This window comes from Gobio gobio (assembly GCF_949357685.1).
Source record: "Gobio gobio genome assembly, chromosome: 9".
Lineage (NCBI taxonomy): Eukaryota > Metazoa > Chordata > Actinopteri > Cypriniformes > Gobionidae > Gobio > Gobio gobio.
Window position 1 is genome coordinate 19,162,536 of NC_137115.1, and position 21,379 is coordinate 19,183,914.

At 37.9% G+C, this 21,379-nt stretch overlaps 1 protein-coding gene across 1 annotated transcript; it reads left to right on the plus strand.

The window, feature by feature from the left end:
• The first annotated feature begins 19 nt into the window (after positions 1-19).
• Positions 20-18,154, plus strand: cox4i1 (cytochrome c oxidase subunit 4I1). The gene is made up of 5 exons (XM_079825238.1): positions 20-66; positions 2,611-2,687; positions 17,319-17,483; positions 17,590-17,721; positions 17,846-18,154. Exons 2-5 carry the CDS (start codon positions 2,612-2,614, stop codon positions 17,980-17,982), a joined length of 510 nt encoding a protein of 169 aa, XP_079681364.1. The 5' UTR covers positions 20-66; position 2,611; the 3' UTR covers positions 17,983-18,154.
• Positions 18,155-21,379: the final 3,225 nt, after the last annotated feature.

Below are 21,379 nucleotides of genomic sequence, written 5' to 3' on the forward strand. Positions count from 1 at the left end.
CTATTTCCTGTTCGCGTCACTCACTTCCTTTACCCTTCCTGAGCGAGCAACGGACGGAGGCGCTAGGTCTGTGAGACAATATTCTTTTTGCGGATTTATTTGATAGCTGTGGTTTCTTCGTTGTCTGATTCAAGTAAAGCTTTGTTTATTTAGCTTTTTATTTTGTTCTGTCGAGCGAGTGATTGAGCTTGTTTGAAATTGTGTTAGTGACATTGAGGCTGCAGCGGATTGGGTTTGATGCTGTATTTTAGCATTAGCATTAACGTTAGTAGTAGCAGGTAACGTTACATGTGTCCTAATCTATCCAGCAAGTATTACATCAGTTTAAAATAGACTTTAGTATACACAGTCACTGTGTTCATTGATTTATTATGTGTATTATAGTGTTAAAATGTTATGTTTTTATTTTTAGTAACTTTTAATAAAGACATGACCTTGTAATGTTAGTTAGCCGGTGTCATGACAATTCGGGTCCTGTAGTATGTGCTGACCTACCCATGATGAAATGAGGGTAACCTCAAAGTACTTGTACTATTTGCATATGTATATAACGTTGTATTTATATGGTTTTACAAGATACTTGATGCATGATATTGACCTGCCGGCTTTTTTTTTTTTTAATTGGTGAAGGACTCATCACGTCATAATAATACATGTCATATTGGTAACCGTTTTTTATTTAAATTAGTTTCCTTTTAAAGAAGCTGTTTAATGTTTAGTTTTCAGTTGTGATTTTTCTAGAAAGTATAGAGACAGAGCGACACGCGTCATAATCTGAAGACCACGCCCACCGGGCGCCCGGTGGGCGTCACATATCAGCTTTTATACATTGTTCAGTTTTTTGTAATAAGTCCGAAATGACGGTTTGATTGCCCCCCCCCCGGGGGCAATCAAACCGTCATTTCGGACTTATTACAAAAAACTGAACAATGTATAAAAGCTGATATGTGACACAGTGAACTGCAAACAAGCTAAACAAAACCCAGAAGCAAAAACCCAGACTTTTTTATAAGCTGTTGACCCAAAAAACGAGCGTTTAAGGACAAAAAAGTGGATTCAGGCCATTGAGACAGAGCGCTACAGGTCATATTACACTGATAACTACGGCTACTAGAGCGGAATGTAATCAACTTTAAGGCACTTTAAGCCTCTGACACTCGCTTGTCACACAGAAGGAGAAGAGAGACAGTATTTACGTGCTTGCCAAAACCATAGACATATTATGTATATGGACAAAACCATTAACACACTTTTTGCTAACTGGCAAGCAGCATTAGCAGTTCATCTTCTTCTTTGTCTACTTACTACTTCTTCGTCGTATCAATGTGTGCTCGGCAAGACCGTTTTGTGCTTGAGCGCCACCAAGTCGTGTTTTACTGTCACTTCAGCAGCTCCAGGCACGTGAACAAAAGCGCCGATCTCATTGGTCGGACAGTTTTTTACGCGCCGCGTCAAAATAAAAAAACAAACCCGAGGCGTTTTTTTTAAATGACGCTTTTACGCCTGCCGTTTTGTGCGTCGGTGTGAACACTCACATTGGCGCCCATTGTTTAGTCCCGAGGCGTTAAACGTCGGCGATAAACGCGTGCGAAAATCGTCCCGGTGTGAACAGGCCTTCAGGATCCCAAAATTTACCCATTCATCCTGCTGAAGCGTCACTTTGTATTGCCTGTATCCACTTTTATCTTCTTAAGGCCTGTTCACACCGGGACGATTTTCGCACGCGTTTATCGCCGACGTTTAACGCCTCGGGACTAAACAATGGGCGCCAATGTGAGTGTTCACACCGACGCGCAAAACGCCAGGCGTAAAAGCGTCATTTTTAAAAAAACGCATCGGGTTCGTTTTTTTATTTTGATGCGGCGCGTAAAAAACTGGCCGACCAATGAGATCGGCGCTTTTGTTCACGTGCCTGGAGCTGCTGAAGTGACAGTAAAACACGACTTGGTGGCGCTCAAGCACAAAACGCTCTTGCCGAGCACACATTGATACGACGAAGAAGTAGTAGTAAGTAGACAAAGAAGATGAACTGCTAATGCTGCTTGCCAGTTAGCAAAAAGTGTGTGAATGGTTTTGTCCATATACATAATATGTCTGTGGTTTTAGCAAGCACGTAAATACTGTCTCTCTTCTCCTTCTGTGTGACAAGTGAGTGTCAGAGGCTTAAAGTGCCGCAGCACCATCTTGTGTACCGGGAGCGCATCTACTGAATGTGCACGTTCACTCGGCGCAGCGCCAGTGAAAATCGCTTGGGTGTGAACACTCAAGATGCGCCGAAAAACGGCACGAAAAACGCTGGCAATAAGCGCGCGCGATATTCGTCCCGGTGTGTACAGGCCTTTAAACGCTCGTTTTTTTGGGTCGACAGCTCATAAACTTATTTCTGTGTTTTTTAGCTTGTTAGCTGTACACTTTGTCACATATCAGCTTTTAGACATTGTTCTGTTTTTTGTTATAAGTCCGAAATGACAATGAGGCAGCCTCCCGTAATGCAAAGTCAATGGAGAGCGTTGGATTGTTTCCCCCCCCCCGGTGTGGGCGTGGCCTAAATACGCTCTGTCTCTATAGTGGATTCTCATGAACTGTTTGTGTTGTCTTGCTCTCACACAGAATGTTGGCAAACAGAGTATTTCATCTTGTTGGTAAACGGGCCTTATCCACTTCCATCTGCCTTCGTGGTGGACATGGTAAGTAGCAAGCAAACAGTTCTCTTCGCCTGGTTAAAATAATATGTTTGTCTGTGTGTGTGTGTGTGTGTGTGTGTGTGTGTGTGTATATATATATATATATATCTCTCTCTCATGTACGTACCTCAGTTTTGTGGTCACGTTTTGATACGAGTTCAGTACAACACGGAAAAAGCAACAAATCCCCAATGCTAGGTTTCGTTTCATTTATTTTGAACCGACAGTTGTGCAAATTACAATTTGTTCCCCCTAGAGGCCGTTAGTCCCCCCTGAGGTAGCTGGTACAGTACTGCCTCTTTTAGTGTAGTAAGCACAAATCAGTAAACAGAATGCACTCTTGCAAAGGTCATATTGTTTTGTAGGTCTGATAATAAAAACAAACAGTATTTTGTGCAGGTACAAAACTGAAAAGCATCTCGTGTTATAAAAATAGAATAATAAAAAATAAAACGGCAGGGATTAGTTTTCTTTAGAGGTCGAGCGATAGTCAGGGTACCCGCGGGATCTTAAAAAGTCTTAAATGTCTTTTAAATTTCAAAATCAAAATTTTAGGACTTAAAAAGTGTTAAATTCGCTGAAGTATTGAGTTCTAGGTCTTAAATAATTTTAAACGGGTCTTAATTTTCATACGTCCGTGTAACTCTACCTCTTGCTCATTGAAATGCTCCGGCAGCGCTTTACTGTGTGTGTGTGTGTTGTAGTTCGTTCTTTTGCTAGTCCATCTATAGTTCGCTGTTTTACAACTACAAATGAGACCAGCATGCATCTTATATTGCAGCCAATCAGCTTTCATGTTATTGGCGCGAGGCTCTTTTGGATTGTACCACAGACACCTCAAACAGATTTTATTCTTCAGCTTCAGTTCTCCAGTTCTTCCAGTTCACGCAATCGTGAAAGCGAAGGTGAATCTTTCTTACCTGCCATCTCGCATAATGACCAAATAAAATTATGATATTCCCGATAGCACTAAAAAAAGCGACGTAAACCCCGAACTGATTCGCTACTGCCACACGGACAGATGTCAGACTGGCTGTGGATTCTGTGCATGCGTTTGCCCCCTGTCAGCGCTCGCGTGAGTGAACTACCGAATGTGTGCATTACTGTAGGTCTTAAAGTGAAAGCAACCCAATATAGCTTAGCCTATACACACTCCTGTCTATGTAGTTCATATTGATCAAACAACAACAACGGGGGAAAACAAACAGTAGCCTACCTAAACTAAAGCACTGTTTGTATCTGTATATTTAAGTTGTACTTATTTGTCCTATTGTCAAACAAGATTCATGCATTTTGTTTGTTTTATTGCCATGTGTGACTATTGTGCATCTGACATAATGATATGGTAAATGTGGCATCCTAATTATGAAAAAAAAACCTAAAGAACATGCACATTTCTGAATTTTGATCTCACAAAAAATTATATATATATATATTTTTTTTATAATTGTTTAATTTTTTATATATATATAATACACACACACACTCACTCTCTCTACCGGTCAAACGTTTGAGAATGGTATTTAAAGAAGTCTCTTCTGCTCACCAAGGCTGCATTTATTAACTTTTTTATATTTGAATATGCAGTTTATTTCTGTGATTCAAAGCTGAATTTTCAGCATCATTCCTCCAGACTTTAGAGTCACATAATCCTTCAAAAACCTTTGTTTTACTTTCTATTTCAGATAAATGCTGTTATTTAGAACTTTCTATTCATCAAAGAATCCTAAAAAAAAATTTTACACAACTGTTTTCAACACTGATAATAATCATAAATGTTTGTTGATCATCAAATCCTCATATGAGAATGATTTGTAAAGGGGCATGTGACACTGAAGACTGGAGTAATGATGATAAATTCAGCTTTGATCACATGAATTAATGACACTTTACTATATATTCACATAGAGAAAAGTCACAACAGAACTGTCACAATATTACAGATTTTTTGTATTTTTAATAACATAAATGCAGCATTGGTGAGCAGAGACTTCTGTAAAAACATTAAAAAGTCTTACTGTTGTCAAACTTTTGACCGGTAGTGTGTTTGTATATTAATCCTGATAGGATTGAGCTATGAGGAAGTGCAAGTTTACTAATACTTTGTTCAATTTTAATGAATGAATTTGCTTTGCAAGTCATTTTGTGATTCTGCATTTCCTATTGTACGTTTTTTTTTTTTTTATTGCGTTATATAGGTCTTAAATTTATTTCATAATGGTCTTAAAAAGGTCTTAAAAAGTCTTAAATTTGACTTGGTGAATCCTGCAGATACCCTGCACTAGGTGGCAATACGCACAGTATTGAGCACAGTGTTCAGCCGTCGAAGAAGAGTGCGAAAAGACCGGTTTAAAAACAACACGCTTGAAAGAAAAGAGAGATTTTGATTCTTCAGTGTTTCTTCCAAACTATGTTGCAATGGTGGATGCACTACAGTTCTTCTCCGATCATGCCCAGCGACTGTCCCGTTGATGACAGGACTCAGTGCTGCCCTCCGATGTCTGGTAGAGCATAGAAAAAAAAATGTACCGCGCATGTGTCGAACGCGATCATCCGCGCGCATCTGTGGTGTAGTATACTTTGAAAGACGCACGGACAGGGCTGCGCGTGTGACGTGTCTGGGCGCGGAAAGTGAAGTATACCCCGGGCTTTACAGACAGCAGTAAATGGCTATCCACCTGTCACTCAAAGTGGCCACGCCCTTAATTATGCAGAACTTTAAGGCTTTATATAATGTAAACGAAAAAATTCAAAACAAAATTCTCTCACACGCCACGTGTAGTTTCCGCTGTAATCAAGGGCTGAATCCGAAATCGCCCCCTATAACCTCAAATAGGGCATTATTTGAAGGGACAGCCATTTGTAGTGGTGAACGAAACCATAGTGGACATTAAGTGCACTCATTCAATCCCACATTGCACCGCAATAATGAGTGTACAGGCGATGTACGCACAACAGCTGTCCGAATTCACTCACTCGTTTTCATTCACCCCAAGTGAACAATATAAGTGGATATTAGGGCTGAACGATACATCGAATTTTCATCGTCATCGCAATATGAACTCACGCGATGAACACATCCCAACCGACAGCCTGACATGATGAATAAGGGAAAACTGTTTATTACATGCACCAATCTGAGTATTCTGAATACTTGGATTACTTCCACATTGAATTGCATTTTATAAGTGTAGGAATGCGGCCATCAAATCCTGCTTACTAAATATATATTATAAAATATTTAGCTAACGTCAAACGGGGGCCAATGGCGCTTGGGCTAGTAAATCAGCGCATATGAGAATGTAAAGTTGCACGTCAACTAAGCAGGTTGCACCGGCGATGGTCGGCCAAAACACTTTATTTTTTTTTATGTGAATGCTGTTTTACGTGAATATTATGACACGAGTGAAGCACAAAGCTTTATTTACAACATAAATAATAGGTTCGCAACTAAATGTTACATCGCAGCCTTGGAAACGTAAGGATTCATGCCGAACGAGAGAGGAAGCTTTGTGTGGTGAGCCAAATTTAAGTTTGCTTGCGTTTTGCTATCTGGTCACACGATTTTCCACAAATTTAACAATAGGCTTAGGCTTACTCCATTTTATTCTACTGGACATGGAATCTCTTATTTCCCCAAATCCTCATTTACGTCTCTCACAGGGGATTAAACGTTTCTTCCTTGTTTGATATATTTAGGAGTAGGCTATATTCGCATCATTTACTGTGGTAAAGTAGAAAACAGAGTAGGACTGATAGATTTTACTTCAAACTTTACTTTATTTAACACAGTTTGTGCTTGCTATTAGACTTGGTCAGGTATTTGTGTACAGTGTATTTCATACACGCCGGAGATTTTTAGTTTTGCTTTCTTTCACAGTGCATAATCAAGCAAAGCCTAAGTTCTTGACCCTGCGGAAGATCATTTAGTTCTTCACATTTTACTACAAGAAGCCTATCAGTTTTGTAACATCAGGAGAAAACATGAAGATATTAGAAAACGATGCTTCTTTCCTGCTCGTGTCATCCATTTCAGCGCAAAGAGGCATGACGCACGTCTGTGGGGAAATATAAAAAATAATGTCTTCAACTAATATTTAACTTATATTATTTATTTCGATTATTTACAGATATTTATTTAAATGTTTTACAGGCTGTAGTAGGCTATGTTGTTTCACTGATGGAAGTAGGCCTACTAAAATAAACATGCATGTTTGAGCCTTGTTTATATTTTTTATTTTCAAAATGTAGGCTACTTAATTGATATTGATATATATATATATATATATATATATATATATATATATATATATATATCAATTAAGTAGCCTACATTTTGAAAAAAACAAATATATTTAACAAATCTATAACGAATAATATATATATATATATATATATATATATATATATATATATTATTCGTTATAGATTTGTTAAATATATTTGTTTTTTTCAAAATGTAGGCTATTTAATTGAGATTGAGGTGTGGTGTGTAATTAATATATATATATTATATATAAAAAATAAATAAATAAATAGCCTATAGCAGGGCTCGACATTAACGCTTGTCCAGGACAAGTGGATTTTTTGAAGGGGCAAGTGAAGGAAAATTACTTGCCCGACGGACAAGTATCCTGATAAACCGTCATTAACAAAAATAACTAGGGAATCACCCAAATGCAAGAATGATTCTGCATTCATTACTGTAAGTGGCGATTGACAGTGAATGATAATAATGTAACTGACGGTAACTAACGTTGCACTGTTGACGCTCGCGCAGCCTCTCGAGGAGAAATCGAAACAAATGTGCACCGCTCACACAGAGAAACTCAGTTAACACACTGCCTTAGAAATTTGGAGTTTATTTATATTTATGACATTATATTTATATCATGAGTTGCAACGTCACATTACCAAGAGTGCTGTTTTCCTTCACGACTGAAAATTACACTGATTTCATATGACAGTTCCATAAACAATTATTAACATTAAGTCACTTACATTTTAGATGCAATATTGAGTGTTTTTGTTCTATTTCAGCAGCGAAAATAGTTCCAAAAGATCACAGCAGAACGTGTCACAGCAACAGTGTGTTAGTGAATGATTCAGCGTTTTGAATTAATCAATAGAATCAAAGATTCAATGAACTATTCGTAAACGACTGCCTCATTCTTGAACGAATCAGCGTTTGAACGAATCGACTCAATGACTCTCATTCAGACGGTCACCTGCTGCCACCTACTGGTGGTTTAGTTTCATCTTTCCAACATTTCTTATTTGTATATTAAAAAAATATTAAACCTGTTAGCCTGCACATAATGGCATAATCAGACTAAAACTGTTACAGTTAATGATTCCTTTGCACTAAAATCATAAGTATGGCGTCATTTGAAAGCAGACACTTGGCAGTTTACTGTAAATTCAAAATTATACTTTTCATAATCAAAAATAGCTATAATAAGCTTCAAAGTTTTGTAAAGTTATTAGAAATATATTTGTATGAAATATCTTTATGAAAATAAATAAAATTGAAGTTGGCATTTTAGCAATCTAGAAGTGCACTACAGCTGAAGCCACATGTCTGACCATGTTATATTTCAAATCTGAAGATGATAAGTCTAAAACTCTGAATTTTATTTTAAATGTTTTTCAAGATCATGTCATGATTTTATTTTGAGATTTCTCTAAAATGTTAACTGATCTTTATTGCCATCTCTTCTGAGCTACCATTCAGTTTATTGTCTCTATTGTTTTGAGGTGCAAACTGCCCATTCAGTTTCAGTCTCCCCAGAACACTTTCACACCTCTCTGGCCTGGTTATGGCTCTTATCGTAATTCTTTTCTTTTGTCTTCATTGTAATCACTGACGACTCTCTATTCAAACTGTTCTATTCAAACCTCATTTATGATCAAACTTCTCACTTCACCTTCTAAAGTGCCTCAAATGCCGTTGTTGACAATAGAAACATTTCAGTTGGTTTTTCATTTCAGTCTATTCAAAATTATTAATAAAAATAACGTATTTGCCCAGGTGCATTGGCTAGCTAGCATGTTAGCTTGGCACACAATCAAAATACAATAAAGATTAAAACCATGTTTTTTCTCAAATTATTATATATCACACGTGGGATGTTTTAAATAACCTTCTGTGGTCTCATTTGGCTTCGGATAAAAAAATCAGACAATTTTACAATATTCTGCATTTTGATAAAAGCTATGTCGAATAGCATTGCATTATAAATATAATCTATTATGAATACACCTAACATGGTATAAAGAACACAGACAAACCATACATCGTAGCGATTGTGTGTTTATTAGTCTTCAAATGTCTCAATTTGCATTTTTAGCATATCAGGAAGCTTTTATTATGGACTTCTATTATGGCACATGGTATCTTCTTCGTCTGTCTGTACCATATATGGACTACATGTGCACAGAGCGCCCTCCGGCTGCCAGTATGAATTGAAAACAACACATAAGAGACTCCATCGCTCATGATTAGGCTACATCTGCGCATTTTGAGGAAGTATTGAATAAAAAATACTCCTCTGTTTAGAAATTTGACACAGACATATGAGAATCTATCAATATTTCTCATCTGCACACTTTTGAACTAAAAGCCCTGAGGGATGTTGATTTTGTCGCCAGTCTTCGTGACGAGAATAGAGGAGTTTTTTTATGAATGAGAGCAGCTGAGGCTCATATTACAATCAAACGGTACCGACGCGGTTTTCATATTCATAACTCCTGACACATATTAACAAATTACTGTCACTATAAGACTTTGAGAATAAAACGGAGGTAAAAAATGGAGGCTTGACACTTAGATCTTTTAAATGATGTAAAGTTTGTCACTTGTAATTACTTACATCTGACAGGCATTTGAGCTAATTTAAACAAATAAAGCTTGAGGAAGAATGTGCCCTCAATCCGGTTAAGAGGTTAAAACAATCTCATAAAATTATTTAATGCAGTTGTAATTTTTCAGTGTTAATTATTTAATTTGACTGGTAACAGCCAGTGTTGTCTTCTAATTTAATTTATTGATCCAATTTAAAGGGGGGGTGAAATGCTGTTTCATGCATACTGATCTTTTTGCACTGTTAAAGACTTGGATTCCCATGCTAAACATGGACACAGTTTCAAAAGCTAAGGTGGACGTTTGATGGGAGTATTTCTTTTAGGGATGCACGATATATCGGCAACATATCGTTATCGGCCGATAAATGATTATTTTTTATGTTATCGTTATCGGTCCAATAAGAAAATTTGACCGATATAGTCAAGCCGATAGATAATGTATTATTTCCTTCAGCTGAGACCGACGCGCTGTCCACCATGATGGGTTTGAATTGCTCTAAATATGTTTGGAATCACTTCGAAAAGGAAAATACAGTTATGTGCAACATGTGCAGCGCAAGTCTTCTATAATCTACATAAAATGATTATGAGAATAGAATAGGCTGTAAAAGAGCGTTGCGTTTCAGCGCGTTTGTTGAGGGAAGAGCGCGCCCACGGAGTTACAACTTGACGAGCACAGTCAAGTTCGCTTGTGCATTCACAGCCTTTTGTGCCATTGTAAGTTGTAATATTATATTTATTATTATTCTGTGTATGTAATATCATATAGGATGCGTTTGGTTGAGTTAATAAACGATGCAGTAAAGCACTTCATTGTACCGGTCTTTAGCTTCAGCGCGCGCCCACGGAGTTACACCTTCATGACGAGCACAGTCAAGTTTGCTTGTGCATTCACAGCCTTTTGTGCCATTGTAAGTTGTAATATTATATTTATTATTTTGTGTATATAATCCCATATAGGATGCGTTTGGTTGAGTTAATTAACGATGCAGTAAAGCACTTCATTGTACCGGCGCGCGCATTTCAAACAGAAATGCACAGCATTAATAACTACTGGGGCTGCCCTATACATAACACTGCAATGAGAATATTTCTGTTATAAAACGTAGTGAATTCTCTGGGTTTAGTTGTTTTTCAGCGCGCTGTTGTGGGAAGCGTCAACAACGCATTCTGACCAGCACAGTCAAGTTCGCTTGTGCATTCGCGTCATTTTAAGCATATGTAAGTCGTAATATTACGTTTTTGTAGTATAAACATCTGATTAAAGTCATATAGGATGTGTTTCGTTAAGTCAATAACCCGCAGTGCTTCACTGTACCGGTGATCATCTTAAGTTTCAGCACGCTCTCAAACAGGGGAAGAGCATCCACAGGAGTTATAACCCTTCACCTATGCGTGATTTTGTGCTAATATAAGTTGTAATATTATATTTATTTTGTATAAATATCTTATTGTTCTCATATATGATGCGTTTAGTTGTTAATTAAACTTCTAAGCGCTTCAGTTTATGGTTGTTCGTTCATTCTCTCCAGCTTCAGCGCGCTCTCAAACAGCAACATTATTCCTAATAGACTAGACTAATATTACAGATGTTTACTATTACTGTAATATTAAACTTTTTTTTTTTCAAAAACACAGAAGCATTATTTTTTATAATTAGCACTTTTATTGTTCTCGTATCATTTCCATCAACAATATGGTTTGATTAAAACCATTTCTTTATCGTCTTTGCGGAGGCCATTTCATGCACTTGCATTCTGATTCTTTATTATGCAGCCTAAGTAATGCTGTTCTATTACTTGTTTGCATTATTTAGGTATATTATTTTTATTTTTTAGACAATATAATTTTTGGTAACATTTTACAAATAAGGTCTCATTTTATTAATGCATTAACTATCATGAACAAACAGAGAGCAATAGCCTTTGTTTCTTTTAGTAATAAAATGTTTGTGTTTTGTAACAGTCCATTCACAGTTCATGTTAAAAGACACAACTTTGGGTCTGAATATGTTGAGATTAACATGAACTAAAATTAATAAATCCTGTTGAAGTATTGTTCATTCATTGTTGGTTAAGTAATACTAACAAAAATTAAACCTTATTGTAAAGTGTTAAAAAAAAAAATTTGGCCATAGGAGTGTAAAATTAATTTGAAAAGGTAAGGAATCTCACACTGGTTCAAATAGGCTACTGTAGTGTATAGGTTTGATTTATGTTGAACTGTTTGGGACATGGCTTTTAATGGTGAGCCTTTTGTTTTTGTAATCAGGCTCTCAGAGTTTATTAAAATTTGTATTTAGATTTATCGGCCAATATATCGGTTATCGGCTTTCAAATATTAAGAATTATCGGTTATCGGTATCGGCCAAAATGTTCATATCGGTGCATCCCTAATTTCTTTGCCAAAATTAGTACTTCCTGTTAGTCATAAGTTTCGGAACGTTTTTTTCCATCATGGGTCCGCTTGACGTCAACAGGGCGGAATTTCCTTGTATGGGCCGTACGGACAATTCTACCGGAAGAGCGCGCACGCGAGAGAGAGAGAGTGTGAAAGCAATAGGCTACGCCCATCAAAGCGCTGGCTCGTACAGATGGAATTTGCTTTTCCGGATCAGCAACTGAGTTGCGCAAATATTTATGTCTGTTCCCTGCATTTCGGTGCCGATTGTTTTATAAACAAGGCCCAGTTCGACGACAGATTTTCAGATCGCCTAATACTGAAGGATGGAGCGGTCCCAACGATAAAGGTCCCAACGTTGGAACCGCAGGTTTGACTGCTTCAAATGTCTGTTTTTGCCTATGCCCATCAAGTAGCCCAAACATGACCACGTATTGATCAATGGAGCATGCGATGTATAGTGTGTACATTTGTTTAGCTGGCCACTATATGTGTATGTTTGTGTATTGTAAAAGCACTCCAAACAACAATACACAAAGAGTGGGGAAATATGTTGAACTAAATAAGCGCGCTTCTTCATTAAATGCGCTACTATTCCATGTCTTTCTATGTAAACACTAGCCTGACGCGCAAAACCAGTCCGCTTACTACGAATCATGTCTACACAAACCACGCGTAAACACACACACACACACACACACACACACACACACACACACACACACACACATTGTAACACTCGCGCTTGACATGGTGTTCTAAATCAGGGGTTTTCAAATTGGGTGAATGTGAGCCTCCCCTTAGAGTAGGTAAGGACAGCCGAGCCCCCCCTTCCCCAAAATCCTGTCCGCCTGCTCTAACCCACACACGCCTCGGCAGTAAATGCCATCTTCTGTGTGTTCCTGGCAATGATGAGTTTCAATAACAACTAATAAAATGTAAATAATTTTTCATATTGTATTTTATTTCCTTTTTTTTTTTTTTTAGAAGTGCATTCATAAATCTTTGCAACAGCAAATAACTTCCAACTTTATGCAGGCCTATTTGAGGCTACTTTTAAAAATCACAGAACATCAGTAGGCCTAACCATAAGTCAACAAAACATGCTGAATGTTACAAGTGTGAAACTTGTGTCTGGGTCTTAAAGGGATAGTTCACTTTAAAGGGGCTATATGCAACTTTTTCCCCAAAATAAACGTAACAATAGCCTTTTTATTTTACCATTTATGACTCAAACATCTCCTGATGAGCATACTGACACCTTGTCCGCTCACAGTGGGTGCACCTATAAGCCTGTATCCTATTTTTCCTATTTTCTGGCGGGTTGTTTTTTCCCACGCTGTCTGCGGATGTGACGTCACCACCGCTGCGAGAGCGAGCAGAAAATAAGAGCAGTTCTGTTTTTTGGCCACAGGTGTCAGTTGCGAGTTTAAATTTCAGAAAAACGCATATAGCCCCTTTAAAATGAAAATTCTGTCATCATATAGGCCTACTCACCCTCAATTTGTTTCAAGCCTGTATGAATTTCTTTCTTCTGCTAAACACAAAGCAAGATATTTTGAAGAATGTCAGTAACCAAACAGTTAACTGGTCCCATTGACTTCCATAGTAAGAAAAAATATATATACTATGGAGGTCAATGGGACCAGTTAACTGTTTGGTTACTGACATTCTTCAAAATATCTTGCTTTGTGTTTAGCAGAAGAAAGAAATTCATACAGGCTTGAAACAAATTGAGGGTGAGTATATGATGACAGAATTTTCATTTTAAAGTGAACTATCTCTTTAAGCGCACATTTTAATGCACATCGTCTCGAACAAAATCAGCACAATGGACAGCTCTCTGATCAATGAACGACAATGCTTTTTGTTCACGGAGCGCATAACACATAACAGTCAACTGCATTGAAGGCATGTTATCAGATCAAAAAGATTTGCATTACAATTTTTTTTCAGCCACATACAAGATTTGTATGTGGCTAAAATTATTTAATATCATATTCAGATTTAAACAATAAACAAAATGCACCATTCATGTAATTTGCACGTGTCATTCACGTCATTTGAATTTGAATTTTGAACTTTGAATAACCGCCCATATCAGTGGGAACAATGAGGACGCGCTTTTGACGCGCAGAGGTGTTCGATGCGGGGCTGCACTGCAGAGAGAAATAAACGCAAGTCGTCCTTCACCTGCAGCCTTGATCTGTATTTATTTTTAATCATGGTCAGTGCGGAAAACCCACACTCTCACAAGTGGAGGTGAAGGGGATTAGGACTTGCATAGCCTTAGTGGAGATCTGAGGGAACTCGCTCTCCACAGACAACCAGAAACGCGTGATCGGCATTTCTGCCAGTCTCTGCTTCAAGTCCACATTCGAGCTGAGATCGACCAGTTTTTGTTAAAGCTTAATAAAAATTAAAAATAAAAAAGTTCGATTTCGTGCATTGATTTGTATTAGTAGGCCTACACTAGTCTTTTCTGTCTGTGTCAGCTGCAAAAATTAAGTTGAAGATCGCCATCTCCGTATTGAACACGCCTACAGAGAGAAATGCACATCATGGCCATTCGGATTACATTGAGTAACGTTAGCTAGCCTATTTCTTTTCGTTTTGAATAGTTTCGTTTAAAGAAATGTAAAGCTTTCTTAAATATTCTTCATGTCTATGAGGCATAAACTGAGTGTCGATTAATTTATAATAAAAAATTAGAGATATGAGATATGAATTTATGATGCGCTCCAGTTCACGCGTGCAATGCAATTGATCGCGGCTATATTTGCTTCTTATTTATTAAATCCAGGCAATTTGTTGAATAAACATTTATTAAAATTAAGATACAATTTATACAAAACGAAATTCACTTTAAACTAAAGAGTCTTTCTACAAAACGAAACTTAATGAAGTGGTCAATCATGTCTGACCCACTCCATGTCCCCGATGCATCCTATCTTACTCATGGTGTTCACTTTTCATAATCAACATATAGATGGAAAAAAATAACATAATATTTTAACATATGAAACTAAATGCGTTTATTTAATGGCTACAACACATAGGCTATTAGGCACATTCAAGTTCATTCTCCAATTAATTTTAAAATGATTGAAAAAAATAAACATAGCCTACCCCTTAAAAAAATAATTGTATTGCAGTTTTTTCTAAGTACAAGAAACACTCTTTCTGCGTAAAGTGTTTGTGTTGAAAACAGGTGCCATTCATAAAATCCTTCAGTTTTCGAGTAGGCCTGTGCCTTGAGCACATGTGCACACGTTGAGCCAGAAGGAGCCATTGCTTAATCTGTCAGCATTACTACTTGTCACTAATCAGTCAACTCGTTTGTACCACGACGCGAGTATCCCGCGTAGCTTTTACCCAGTATACCGCGACGCGAGTATATGGTTTATTTTTATTTTTTCTTCACGTCGCGCCTCCCCTGTGGCTCTTGGGCGCCCCCCAGGGGAGGCGCGCCTCACCTATTGAAAACCGCTGTTCTAAATAACACAAGCCGCTAAACATATTATATAGTTAGTGTAACTTATACCACATAGTCTGCTGCTCCTGTTCAACTTCAGCCTCTGGGTCTGATTCCGGATCATAGATGTATGGCTGTATCTGATTAAAAGCCATTTTTTTATATTGAATAAAGTTTTTCCCCGCTTTTAGGGATGACGCAGCTTTCAGACGCACTCAACACAGTAACAGCGGCGCGCGCTCGACATTCTTTAGCTCCGCCCACACGATACGCCCCCAGCCGCACGGCTTTTCTCGGAAAGACTCGGAACAGCGCATCTTTCTTTTATAATTATAATAAAAATAAAGACTTTTCGGAGATATGCAGGATGCAATGCTACTCTATAGGTACTCAAGATTGACATGAGACTGACTGAAACTGAGTGCCCCCCCCCCCCCCCCCCTTTTTAAGAATATAAAAGGAAATCTGAATCATAGCCTATATTTAATAAGATTAGGGGAAAAATGCCCTTTATAAAAGGTAAAAATTTCACAAATATGAATATGTCAAAGCTGATTGAACACGGGTGAGAATATTGCTTCAGAATAAATTTTATTTACAACACGAAAAAAAAAAAAAAAAAAAATGAAAAGTGGATGACAGATTTACTTGTCCGAAGGACAAGCACGTGAACATGCTTAATGTCGAGCCCTGGCCTATAGGCTATATAAAAAATATATATATATAGGCGTGTATAGCCACCACCCCCAACCACCGTGCCACTGCACAGTTACACTGCAGTGTTATATTTCGTTCTCCCTTCTTTCTTTAATATGAAATGCTGTTTGAATTTCCAAGATAGAAACGCATTCTTGCCCTGGCTCTGGTGTTCTGGCTCCATCTCTACCTCTATCTCCCGCTGCTCCTCTTCCGACTCCATTGTGACTGATCACGCAAACCGTGCATATTGTCGTTTTCATATTGGGGCTTCTGAGAAATGCATTGAGTTTCCTTAATTTATTTAGAGAGTAAATAAACTCATGAAACAGAGAAGTATCGTTAATGTTATCCATTGATTTCAACAATGTAACTGTATTATAAATATCAACTATTTAAATTGTAACTGCAACGGAATACAGTTACTTGGATGTATTCTGAATACGTAATGCTGGTACATGTTCCGTTACTGCCCAACACTGAACACGACCTATTAAAGCACTAAGACATGGGAACAGTATAGCTAACATTCACATTTGAATATTTATCGCAAGTCATATTGTCATCGCAATATTAAACAATGTTATCGCACATCGCAGCTTTTCCTCATATCGTGCAGCCCTAGTGGATATCAAAGGGAATAGTGAATGAGGCTTTAGGGGGCGATTTCGGAATCAGCCATAGGCTGTAATGCGATCTCAACTGTGCTCTCACTACAGTGCAACAGTGAAACGGTACCCCTCTCAAACAATAACGCGCTGTGCCGCGTTCCGAACGTTGTTTAAGTGACATATACCGGTATTGCGGTATAATCAAAATTCATATCATAACAAAAATAAATACTGGTATTCAGTATGAACTGGTTTACCACCAAGCACTACTGATATGATACAAAAATTTTACATATACAGAGCTAAACGTGTCTCTGTGTGTACGGGGCCTTAGTGTATAGGCTAATAGCAAGCTCTTGCATGCCTTAACTCTTGTTTTGGGTTGGTGCATAGATCGTCTGCTCTTCTGCTCTTTTTTGTTTGTTTGTTTGTTTTTTCCTGTTGTGGCGGTTAGCAAACAGCGTTGCTTTACCACGTGTACCCTTCTGGATTGGAGTGTGGGTCATCTGTGACTGACTATATGTGACTGACTAAAAGAATGCTTTGTATGAGTTGAGTTGATTGAATTTGTTTTAATTGTCCTCTCAGGAGTTGCTAAGGTTGAGGACTACACACTCCCAGCATACTTTGACCGCCGGGAGAATCCCCTTCCTGACATCAAGTTTGTGCAGCAGCTGAGTTCTGAGCAGAAGTCTCTGAAGGAAAAAGAGAAGGGATCCTGGGCTGTGCTGTCCAAAGAGGAAAAGATTGCATGTGTGTGATATGAGTATTCTTGGAGACTTCTTTTTTGGTTACGAATTTAATATGTATAATTTAATGCATTTTACTTAAATTAAGTTAATTGACATATTTATTTCAGTGTATCGTATCAGCTTCAAAGAGAGCTTCGCTGAAATGGAAAAGGGAACAGGAGAGTGGAAATCAGTTGTTGCAGGAATTTTCTTTTTCATTGGCTTCACTGGCCTGGTTGTGTTGTGGCAGAGGAAGTTTGGTAAGTTTTTTTCATTGACTTACCTCATAAATTATTGCTAATCTTCTCATCCTGGATCATACTAGTGTTCAGTTATTAAAGGTGAAAACATTGAACGATTATATGTCCTTTGTCTTCCGTTTAGTTTATGGAGATGTCCCACATACCTTTGACCCCGAATACAAGCAGAAGGAGGTCCAGAGGATGTTGGATATGAGAATCAACCCTGTCGAGGGCTTTTCAGCCAAATGGGACTATGAGAATAATGCTTGGAAGAAATAAATTATGTACATGACAGTTGATCTGTTGGACCAGGCCCACCCCTCTAATCAATCATCCAATAAACAGATAAGTCTGTATTTATCAATTTGTCCACCTTTTACCTCTGAATGATTTTGGAAGATTACTTCCTCTTAAAGGTTGTGTATCAAAAATAAAATTTCTATGTATCAAATTGATTGTGTTCTCATTTTGTCTGTACACATACTTGTGCAGTATTCGTATTTTTTTTAGATGGTTTGAACCCAAATCGAAAAATCTTATTTTTAAAGCCACAGTATGCAATTTTTTTGCGGCTAGGGGTCGCTTTTTCAAAACAAAACTTGGCTTGATGATGCCTTGATTTCACAGAGCTTTTATTATACCGTAGACAACAGATTCCGTTCATGCTTATGTGGGGTAACACAATGCTGTTTTATATTATGGCTCGTTTCCACCGAGCGTTACGGTTCAGTAGTATGCAATTTTTGCCGTTTTCAATGTCAGATATTGTGAATGGTACCCTAATTCCGTACCGTACCACTTTTTGGCACCCTTCCATTGGGGTACCTCGCACAGTAGTCCGGTACTAAAGGGTGGAGCTAGACTCGCTGCAGAATGTTGATTGGTTGACAGAGACTTGTCATCACTTGGACATGTTTTTTCGGCTGTGTTTTTCCTTGCAGCCTTGGCTCAAACAAAACGGGTCGTTGTCTTGTGACAACAGCAACATGCCGAGAAGCAAGAACAAGGTCTGCAGTATCAAGATGCATGTTGACTAAATTCAAGCATTAAAGAGAAAACAGTGTCTTCACTTTTATCTTTTTACACATTCATTTCCCACATATAATTGAATGAGGAAAGGAAAAACAAAAGAATAAAAAAGCATGTTGACTACTTGAACATACATTTTGCTCTCCTTTCTTTCTGGCCAGCAAATTTCTCAATGACACTCTGATTAAAGTCAGTCATCTCAGTAGTGTCATGATGTTTGCATTTATCAGTTAGATATTTGAGGTCTCTTACCCCCGTTGTTGTCCACAAAACATCAGTACCGACACTTAGAAATAAAAGACAGGGAAAGCAATAAAGGGCATTGCTAACAACACATCCAGCCAGCCAACTGCGTTTCTCATAACAAACTTGTGAAGCTCCGAGTGCAGCTTCGTCCAGTCACTGGCCTGCTGCTGGATTTGTAAATCCCATTGGTCCGGTTCGGGATCCTTTTTTTTCTTCCAACGAACGCCTTGTGAAAGAATTTGGTTTAACTGCTGCCATCTCTACGAAAGTGATCATCCTAATAAGGTTTTGGCGGAGTCGGAGTGACCGTGTCACCCGCACACTTTCGCTTTTGTGGCCAAGAGTGTAAAGTTGAATGACAGGTGACAAGAACCAATCAGATTGGATAAAAAAAACACGCATCCAATTCTGATTCGCCAGGAACGCCACGACCTGCATCCGGAGGAGGATCTTAAGAACCAATTAGAGACCAGCTTCAGGTCACATGCTGCCCAGATATTTTTAGACTCAGATAGACATCCATTTGTCCGGCGTCCCTCATGCATGAAACCGCATGAAACATTGAAGAACATAAAATAGTTAACCCATCAAAGCCAGTTTTTATTAAATGCTGAGGCTCTTACTAACAGCCAGCACATCGTATGAGTAAACTATTTTATTTTTATTTAACTTTTATATCATTTTTGTATACATGTATATTTCTGGAAAGTGCCCTCTATTGACCAGCCGCCATTGATCTCTAGTTATAATGCTACTCTTTTGCGTTAGCTTGGCTGCTACTATGAGACACGTGTTGCACACTGCTGTAAGCTAGATCGATATTAGGCATGGTAAAACATGGTACTCGTGGTAAATCAAGAAAACAAGATTTTTAAACAATAAGACTTAACTGTTTTGAGCTAAATAACAATGATTAGTTTTCTGTCAATTAATGTATCCAAACAGTTTCTCACCTGTCTAATAAAACACAATATATTAAAGCATCTTTGGTATCTATTCCATGGTTTCTACAAAATTAAACCAGAAATTGAGGGTACCGTGGGTATGATGTCATTGATAGGTGTGGCACGGATCCGTGTCCTACTTAAAATTGCTTATTTCTCTGGATTTAAACATTCTAGGAAACATTTGGGATAAAGTAAGTACATAAGTCAACAAAATGTATAACATTGTTCTAGTGGTTTTTGGATATTTTAATCCAAAAATCTTACATTGTGCCTTTAATGAAATATTGCAGTATTATATATTGTAAATTATTAGTGCACATTTTTTTATAATTCATGTGCCCTCCTATTTAATCAATAACATCATCCTCCTTGCAACGACATCTCTTATATGTTTACCTGAGCAAGGGCAGGACAACCTGCAGCAATGTCAAACAATCAAATCAATTAATTGAATTAATGATTTGAATTGAATTAACGATTAATTCCGGATGGACAAAATCAATTCCTTCCCTTACTTTGGCCAACAAGTTGTTGTTGATATCACTTGGATGTACGTCACAGGAACAAAAGATTATCTTCCATAAACTTCCATTTCATGCTGACTTTAACATGCATTTACTCAAATCAGCAATTGGTAGGTTTGAAAATGGAATTAAAGTTGAATGTCTTGGATCCTGCATTTATTTAGGGATCATTTAATTACTATACAATGCTATGGGATTAAAATAAAAAAATTTTTAGATTTCATGATTCTGCAGATAGTACAGCGGTTTTCAGTCATGGTCCTGTGGACCCACAGCACATTTTCTAGATGCTCAATTCAAGAAGCCTCCCTTAAAGGTCCCATGGCATGGCATTTTTCTATTATTTTATAATGTTTCCTGAGGTGTACTTATATTGTTAGTATGACTTTTACATCATAAAATGTCATAATTTAGAAATAAAAGGCATTTTTTATATACTGCTGTTTGCCCTGTGGCTGAATGCCCTGCTTCAAGAGGCGTGTCTGCTGTGAGACTTCAGTAAAAACGCCCACTGTTGTGATTGGCTGACATCTTTGCATTTTAAATGAGCGGAGGGGCGTGGTTTAACGAGGTCTACGAGGCAGGAGCAGGCACGAGCTGCTGCCAGAGAGACGGATGGACCTGAGTTCACTTCACATCAGTTCTCAGCATGTCTGAACTGTTGTAGTTACAGCATATACTTCAGGTTATTAGTCTATTTCTAGTCGGAGGGACTGTCACTCATGTCAGAAAGTTAGTAACTTTAGTAAATTATGGATCAGCGCTGACTGGAGACGCGAACCGTTTAGAACGATTCAGTCGGATTTGGTGAACTGATTCGGTTCACTAAAAAGAACTGGTTCAAAAGAAAGATCGTTCGCGAACCGGCCATCAATAATGTACCAGAGACTGAGCGATTGCTAACAAAATTATTTATAGTAACTACTGAGT